Source organism: Drosophila serrata, unplaced genomic scaffold (genome assembly GCF_035046125.1).
Source record: "Drosophila serrata isolate PLE 108 unplaced genomic scaffold, ASM3504612v1 contig_82, whole genome shotgun sequence".
Classification (NCBI taxonomy): Eukaryota; Metazoa; Arthropoda; class Insecta; order Diptera; family Drosophilidae; genus Drosophila; species Drosophila serrata.
This window is the reverse complement of record NW_028256980.1, coordinates 592,805-600,752: the sequence shown is the minus strand read 5'-3', so window position 1 is coordinate 600,752 and position 7,948 is coordinate 592,805. Positions and strand designations below refer to the sequence as shown.

Here is a 7,948-nt window from a genome sequence, read left to right as displayed (position 1 = left end):
GAAAATATTGGCTTCAAAGTAAGAGGCGTTTTGTATGATCAAGGAGATAACAAAAGAAAATGTACCTCGATACTTGAAGTCACGAATGAGAATCCTTACCTTAGCTTCAATAATAAAAAATATTGTTAGATTTATGACATTCCCCAATCTTTTCAAATCTATAAGAAATAACTTACTAAAAGCTAAGTTTGAAACCCCTGACGGAATAGTCGATTTTTATGTTATACTAGAGGTACACGAATTAGAGCAGGGATCAGTAACAAGAATGACTAAATTAACAAGAAGTCACTTTGTTTTGAGGAGGGCATTAATTTATGCCACCTATTAAGCGAATTGATTTAGCGAGGGGTTTGTTTTGTGTTGGCGTAAAATTAGTTATGTTTTAATTTGTGTGTGCTTGTGTGTGGTTTGGTTACAAAGTTTTTGTGTGTTTTTAGTTTCAACGTAAGTGAGCGAATGAATCGAGAGAATAGATAAGCCAAACAGAAGAGCTGCGGCGGAAGGCTTTCATGCCGGCTTATGAGGTGGAAAGCTTCTGCCGCAGCTGATCGCTTGTTTACAAATAATGATTTAAAACATGTTAATATTAAATCTGCTGCTTCTGCTCCCGACATGCTCCCCCCGCTAGATGCGGCACGCTGCCAGATGAGGTGGTTTCCAGGGGTAGAACAGCTATTTTGCCAACAGCCCTTTTTATTAGGCCGGTGGCTGTCCGAATGACAGCGACACGGGCCACACCGTCAGCTCCATGGATAATGCTCTCCACTCTGCCAAGGCGCCATTGAAGCGGAGGGATGTTGTCCTCCTTGAGCACCACAATGCTATGCGGTAGGATGTTGGGCCTTGATGCACGCCATTTCCCACGTTCTTGTAAAAGCGAGAGGTAGCTGGTACTCCACTTCCGCCAGATGATTTGCTGAATTTGGCAAACTCGTTGCCAGCGGCTCAGCCGATCGATGCTGAGGTGCGTGATGTCGGGCTCCTCGATTGTGGCGAAAGAAGACCCAATCAAAAAGTGACCAGGTGTAAGGACATCCAAATCGTTAGTGTTTTCTGAAATTGGACAGAGCGGTCGAGAGTTAAGCATCGCTGAAGTTTCATAAACTAAAGTGCGAAGCTCATTGAATGAGAGAATAGTGTTGCCAACGACCCGATGAAAATGATATTTTGCAGATTTGACGGCAGCCTCCCATAGGCCGCCGAAATGAGGCGAACGAGGGGGAATAAATTGCCATTTGATCCCGATGGAAACGAGGGCCTGCTGAAGATCGCTGTTTTGAGGGTCGGCGAGAAACAGTTGCCTCAGTTCCAGCAGCTCGTTTTTGGCTCCAACGAAGTTTGTAGCGTTATCGGACCATATTGTGCCAGGCTTGCCCCTTAGGCTTATGAAGCGATGAATGAAGCCGCAGACAAATCCTCCACCAGCTCCAAATGGCAGGCTTTAGTGGCGAAGCAAACAAATATTGCGATATAGCATTTGACGGGTGGCCGGTTTCTGACTTCAGACTTGGAGTAGAAAGGACCACAGAAATCGATTCCCACTGTGACAAATGGTCGACTTGGCTGCACGCGGTTGTATGGCAAGGGGGCCATGATGTGCTCAGCTAATTTGGGCTTTAATCGAAAGCAGCGAATGCATTTGTTTATAGTGGCGGCGACTATTTTTCGACCACCAATTGGCCAAAACCTTTGCCGTAAAGCCGCCAATAAGCTCTGCGGGCCTGAGTGAAGAAATTTCAAATGATAGAGAGCTATGATTGCTTACGTGACTGGATGATCCTTGGGAAGCAAAATTGGGTGTTTTGCATCATAATCCAATAATGAATTCTGCAGCCGACCGCCAACTCGAATAAGTCCCGATTCATCGCAGATTGGATGCAGCGAGTACAGCTTGCTTTTTGAGGAAATCTGCCTTTCGGATTGCAGGGCCTTATACTCCTCAGCAAAGTTGATGAGCTGGATTCCCTTGATGAGCAGATGCGTGCCTCCCTTGATGTCGTCTACTGTAAGAGGTCCTCGCCGTCGTGGCTCATCCTTGGCTTTTAGCATTAGGAACCGATGTATGTAGCCAAAGACTCGCTGCAGCTTTCCAAAACAATTTTGAAACTTGCAGCCATACGAAATATCCTGGCTTTGCGTCAGCACCAGCGCGAGGCGGCGGCGTTCAGGCACATCTACTAGAGTAGGCGTATGAGGCGGCCAGCAAGCTTCGTCTGTCCGCAGGAATGGTGGGCCCTCACGCCACAGCGACGAATCCAAAAGTTCGAGCGGAGTACATCCTCTGGATAATATGTCAGCCGTGTTGTAGTGGGTCGATATATGATGCCAAGCCATATCCTTGGTCCTTTCTTGAATCTGCGCGATTCTGTTGGAGACGAAAATGTTAAAGTCTGATGGGGCCTGGCGAATCCAAGAGAGCACAATTGTTGAGTCAGACCAACAATGATATGTGCAAGGCTGAGAAATGGCATTAGCGATGTTGTGGATGAGTTCGGATAGCAATAGAGCTGCGCATAATTCAAGTTTTGGTATGGTTATTGTTTTAAGCGGCGAGACTCTAGACTTGGAGCAAAGCAAATGTGATGAGTAGGTGCCCCCTGCTTCGGAGCGCACATAAATACAGACACCAAATGCCGCCAAGCTTGCATCACAAAATCCATGAATTTCCAAAGATGAGTCAGATTGCATGATGAAGCGAGGAAATTTTAAATGGCTGACTGCCGAGATTTGCGCGGAGTGTTCCAACCATAAGGAATGCAAAGATTGTGGCAAAGTCTCATCCCAGTCGAGCTAATCTTTCCACAGGATTTGCAGGAATATTTTGAGCCTGGTTATAATGGGCGCTGTAAGACCTAGGGGATCGTAGAATTTGGCTACGGCAGATAAAATAGACCGCTTGGTAGCTGGCTTGTCTGCTACATTTCCAGAGAATCCAAAAAGCAAATTATCGGAACTTGTATCCCAGTATAGGCCAAGTGTTTTGGCGTAGTCAGTCCCATCACTAAATTTGAGCATTTTCTCGCGATCAGCCTCAAGTTCTCCTTCAAGCGCTGCCGGCTCATTGGAGCACCATTTACGAATTGGAAATAGGCCTTTTGCAAGTAACGATTTAACCTGCTGCCGGATATAAACGACCTCTTCGATCGAGTCGCCTCCAGAAATAAGGTCGTCAACATAAAAGTCCCTACGCACGATCTTGGCTGCCACAGGAAAATCCTTCTCCTCATCATAGGAGAGCTGCTGCATAGCACGAATTGCTAGGAATGCAGCAGGCTTAGTGCCATAAGTGACGGTGTCCAGGGTGTATATTTTAATTTCTTCGCTTGGACTATCACGCCAGAGGATGCATTGGAGCAGATTATCAGGTTCGGTGACACGCACACAGCGATACATTTTGCAGATGTCGCCGCATAGTGCCACTTTAAAGAATCTGAACCGAACCAAAGTGCTGAAGATTTTAGGCTGAATGGAGGGACCAGCAAAGAGCAACTCGTTTAAAGAGTATCCAGACGAAGACTTGGCAGAACCATCGAAGACTACCCTGAGTTTGGTAGTCGAGCTGTCCAATTTGTGAACGCAGTGGTGGGGCAAATAATATTGCGGCAAAGCTGACTGCTTGCAAGAGAGCGACATATGGCCTAAATCGATATACTCCTTTATAAAGGCAATATATTGAGCCTTGAGATTAGGATTTCTAGCCAATTTGAATTCCAATGATTTGAATCGCTGCGAAGCACGATGGTATGAATCTCCTAGCATATCGAGACTAGTCTTTGCGGGCAATCGAACTGAATATTGGCCTGACTCAAGCCGAGAATGAGATTGAGCAAATAAATTCTCACACAAGGCATCCTCATCAGTTGGAGCAGATGACGATCCACAATAGCTGTCAATTTCCCAAAACCGTTTGACAAGGTCCGGCAACGATTCAGGATCCAATTGTACATCGTGCTCAACTGACAATGCGGGAAGAGAAGAGTGTTTATGGGCCGGCGAAGATATGCCACCGGATACTACCCAACCCAATCTAGTTTTTTGCAAGGAGGGAAGGTGATCGGCCAGCCGTATCTGCCCAACGCAAAGCAGGTCGAAGAAGATTCCAGCTCCTATAAGAATGTCAATCCTTTGACTTTTATGAAAGAGCGGATCGGCGAGGAATAAATTGCTGGGGATGTTCCATTCTGAAGAGTTTAGGTCGAAATGCGGCTGATAATTTGTGATGGTGCTAGTCATTATTGCAGCGAATGATGTTCGGTAACCTTTGTTGCGAGATCGTACAATAATATCTACCGCCTTATCAGCCATGAGTGAAGACTCTCCTATACCTGAGATGCATGTATTTGAGCGACGAGTTGACAGTTGCAATTGATGAGCGAGTCGAGAAGTAATGAAATTAATTTGCGATGCAGAGTCGAGCAAGGCTCTGCAGGGCACCATTATGCCGGAACGATTTCGGACATATATGATGGCAGTGGCAAGAAGCACATAATCAGATTGATGATCTACCGAGGCTTTAGGTGGGGGTGAATTTGGCGAAGCAGAAGTGAGCGAGGCACTATTTTGAGGAGCAGAAGTGGATGTGGGCTGCGAGGGTGATGAAGCAGGATTTGACTCCAAATGTAGCAATGTATGATGCTTAGAGCGACAATGCCTGCAGTTCCCAGCTTTGCACTGCTGCAGGCTGTGGCCTTTACGCAGGCAATTTAGGCAAAGATGTAGCCTTTTTGCTTCTTTGTAGCGTAGTGTGGGACTCAAGGCAATAAATTGTGGACATTTCGAAATAAAGTAATCCTTAGAATCACACAAAATACATAATGAGGTGTAGGATGATGCGGTGCAAGCGTTTTGGACATTTTTATTTATAGTTTTTCCCACCTGGTTGCTAGGTGTGTGGGTTACCATAGCATTTTCAATGTTTTCCATCATCCGACATCTCTTCTCCAAAAAGCCAGCCATATCCGTCCATTTTAGCAGCTTATTGGTAGACAATCCCTCTTCCCACTTCTCCTGGGTATGCTGATCCAGTTTGGAGGACACCAGGGATATGAGCATTCCATCCGCAATCTCCTGGGTGGTTACCATTGTTTTAAGGGCTGTAGATGAGAGTTGATGCCGTCGCTCAATTGCCGCAAACTCCTTGCCGACCCTTTCACCACACTAGAAAGCCTGAAAATAGATCGTATGTGCCCCTGAAAATGCAAAAGTTTGTTATCAAACCTAGCAGTCAATAGGTCGACTGCCTTCTCATAATTGGCCTCTATTGGCTCCAGCGAGCGAATTGTGTCTAACGCGGGGCCATCCAAACAGGAGCGTAGATGCTGGAATTTTTCCAAATTGGTCAGGTCCTCGTTGTTGCCGATGACTGTAGTGAACATAGCGTAGAAATCTGGCCAGTCCATATAAGCGCCTCCAAATCGTCGCAGCTTAAACTCAGGCACCCTAGTGGCCCGGACACCAGCCCTGGAGGTTGAAGCCTGCTCGATGTTGAAATTTGGGAGTGCAGTCGAATTTATCACTGACACTCGGCGGAGTTTTGCTAGTTCGCGAGATATTTTGGATTTCACCGCACAATAAATGTTTAGAAATTTTGCACGCACATCACTAGCCAGCTCTAGTAGATTGAGCCTTTCGACAGCTGTTTGAGATTTATCAAAATTATCTTGCATTTGTTCAATAAGCTCAAGCCTGACTTGAAGGTCGGCCTCATCAAAATGAGACGCCTCTTCTGAACCGAAAAAGTCATTCAAAGCCACTAGCTGTCGAAAAACCGAGTCCGCTTTGGCTTTATAAAAGTCAAAATCACTATTGACCCCGGATGGGCACGCAGTAACCGAATCATTCTCTGCCATTTTATTTTCAAAAAGAGTATTCAAATGTCACCTTGGGTTTGCGACCGATGCAGCTGTACCAAACGCAGAGAATAGAGAACGAAAGAATAGCGGAGCCAAGCTTTGCGTTCATTGACCGCGAGCTAACGGTTCTATCGGACCACCAAAACCAACAGCGCAAACACAATTTGCACGAAAAGTATATAAAAGGGCTGCAACTATATGCTAGTGCACAAATATATAAAGAGATGCTATGTACTCGAATGTACCGATAAAGTTCAATAGCGATGCAACGATATGCAATTGTATTGTGTGAGCATACGAACTATATATAAGCACTTTTCACCTTTTATTTTAACGAAAACGATTTTTTACGCGATCCCGTCGGGGTCACCAAATGTTTTGAGGAGGGCATTAATTTATGCCACCTATTAAGCGAATTGACTTAGCGAGGGGTTTGTTTTGTGTTGGCGTAAAATTAGTTATGTTTTAATTTGTGTGTGCTTGTGTGTGGTTTGGTTACAAAGTTTTTGTGTGTTTTTAGTTTCAACGTAAGTGAGCGAATGAATCGAGAGAATAGATAAGCCAAACAGAAGAGCTTCGGCGGAAGGCTTTCATGCCGGCTTATGAGGTGGAAAGCTTCTGCCGCAGCTGATCGCTTGTTTACAAATAATGATTTAAAACATGCTAATATTAAATCTGCTGCTTCTGCTCCCGAGACACTTTAATCCAAATAAATTTGATCTTATATATATATTGCAAAGTCATCTGGTTGTGAAAATTGCAGATCGTTTCTTATTAAAGAACGAACTTTTTATACATGAAACAAGTTTATATACCCTTGCAGATAGAACTTCGATGACTAGGAATCCATACAATATAATTATTTATGTTAAAAAAAAAAACAATGAATGCTTTCATTTCATTCACCTATAAATAATATAATCTTAGTTTTACATTCACAGATTTGAATTTTTCCTCCACATCTAACTATCTTTTGTGTGGCACCTATATGATATAGATTTTCAAAAAATGTAGTACTAATATGAATGGCTATATCTCAAAATTGATAAAACTCTGTTGAAAACTGAAAAAGTTATAATTTTTAATTGTATTAATTTCTCAATCGTTCCTATGTGAGCTATATGATATAGTAGTCCTAGTTTCATACAATTTTACACAAAATTGTAAAGTAATATGAAATGGCTATAGCTTAAGTTTGATAAAAAGCTGTTAAAAACTGAAAAAGTTATAATTTTTAATTGTATTAATTTCTTAATCGTTCCTATGTGAGCTATATGATATAGTAGTCCGATTTTTATAAAAAGTTACACAAAATTGTAGAAGAACATGAAATGGCTATATCTCAAATTTGATGAAAATTTTATAATTATAATTATAATTTTTATAATTTAAAAAATTTATAATTTTTAATTGAATAAATTTTCGATCGTTCCTATGTTAGGTATATGATGGTAGGTAGGTTATAGTGGTGAGGCCCCTTGCTGGGGCCTCCAATTAGAGCTAAGCTTCTTTTTGGTCCACTCCCTCTGTTTGTTGTTGTTGTTCACTTTCAGTACCACCCAGAGTCAGTAAGAAAACCTAGGATTGCTGAAACTTTCAGCTTTCCTATGCTTCCCAGTGACTCCATCAGGTAGGCACCAAAGTGGCAAAGTCTGATGTGTTTTAGCGCTGGGCAGAAGCAGAGCAGATGTTTCGGTGTCTCTTGCTCTATAGGTTGCTTACAGCTTTTACAGATTGTATTGTATGGAACCGATCGCCCAATGTCCCGCGGTGAGTGCCGTGAACCTACTAATATCCCGCTTGCTGATGGATAGCAGTTCACTGGTTCGTTTCTTGTCGTACCTCGGCCAACATTCCCTTGACCTTCTTTGATCGCTCTTACTTTGCCATTCTTTATTAGCTAACTGCTTAAAGTGGTCATGGATCCTTGTCTGGATCGCGTTTAGGGAGATCGGTAATTCGAAGTCAGAACTTAGCCCTGCCGAGCCTGCACGGGCTAGTTCGTCTGCCTTCTCATTACCTGAGATCTCGTTGTGTCCCGGTACCCATGTTACTTGTACCTTTTTTTTGTCGGCAAGTCTATTAAGGGCCTTCTT

The 7,948-nt window shown here is 43.5% G+C and overlaps 2 protein-coding genes across 2 annotated transcripts; both read right to left on the bottom strand.

Annotated features, from left to right (window-relative positions):
- Positions 1 to 349: 349 nt before the first annotated feature.
- On the bottom strand, positions 350 to 6,530 carry LOC147644863 (uncharacterized). The gene is given in 2 exon segments (XM_086839913.1): positions 350 to 5,096; positions 5,099 to 6,530. Coding segments are annotated over 2 exon segments (3,057 nt in total). The 5' UTR covers positions 5,850 to 6,530; the 3' UTR covers positions 350 to 2,790.
- On the bottom strand, positions 587 to 2,334 carry LOC147644864 (uncharacterized). Its single transcript, XM_086839949.1, has 2 exons — positions 1,766 to 2,334; positions 587 to 1,439 (listed from the first exon to the last, which is right to left on the bottom strand). Exons 1-2 carry the CDS (start codon positions 2,332 to 2,334, stop codon positions 587 to 589), a joined length of 1,422 nt encoding a protein of 473 aa, XP_086696075.1.
- Positions 6,531 to 7,948: the final 1,418 nt, after the last annotated feature.

Bases quoted from the DNA above. Each gene is read 5' to 3' on its own strand.
- LOC147644864 (XM_086839949.1), bottom strand. From the start codon at position 2,334: ATGGCTTGGCATCATATATCGACCCACTACAACACGGCTGACATATTA. The intron at 1,440-1,765 runs GTAAGCAATCAT...TCGCCACTAAAG, and splicing joins CCCAAGGATCATCCAGTCAC to CCTGCCATTTGGAGCTGGTG.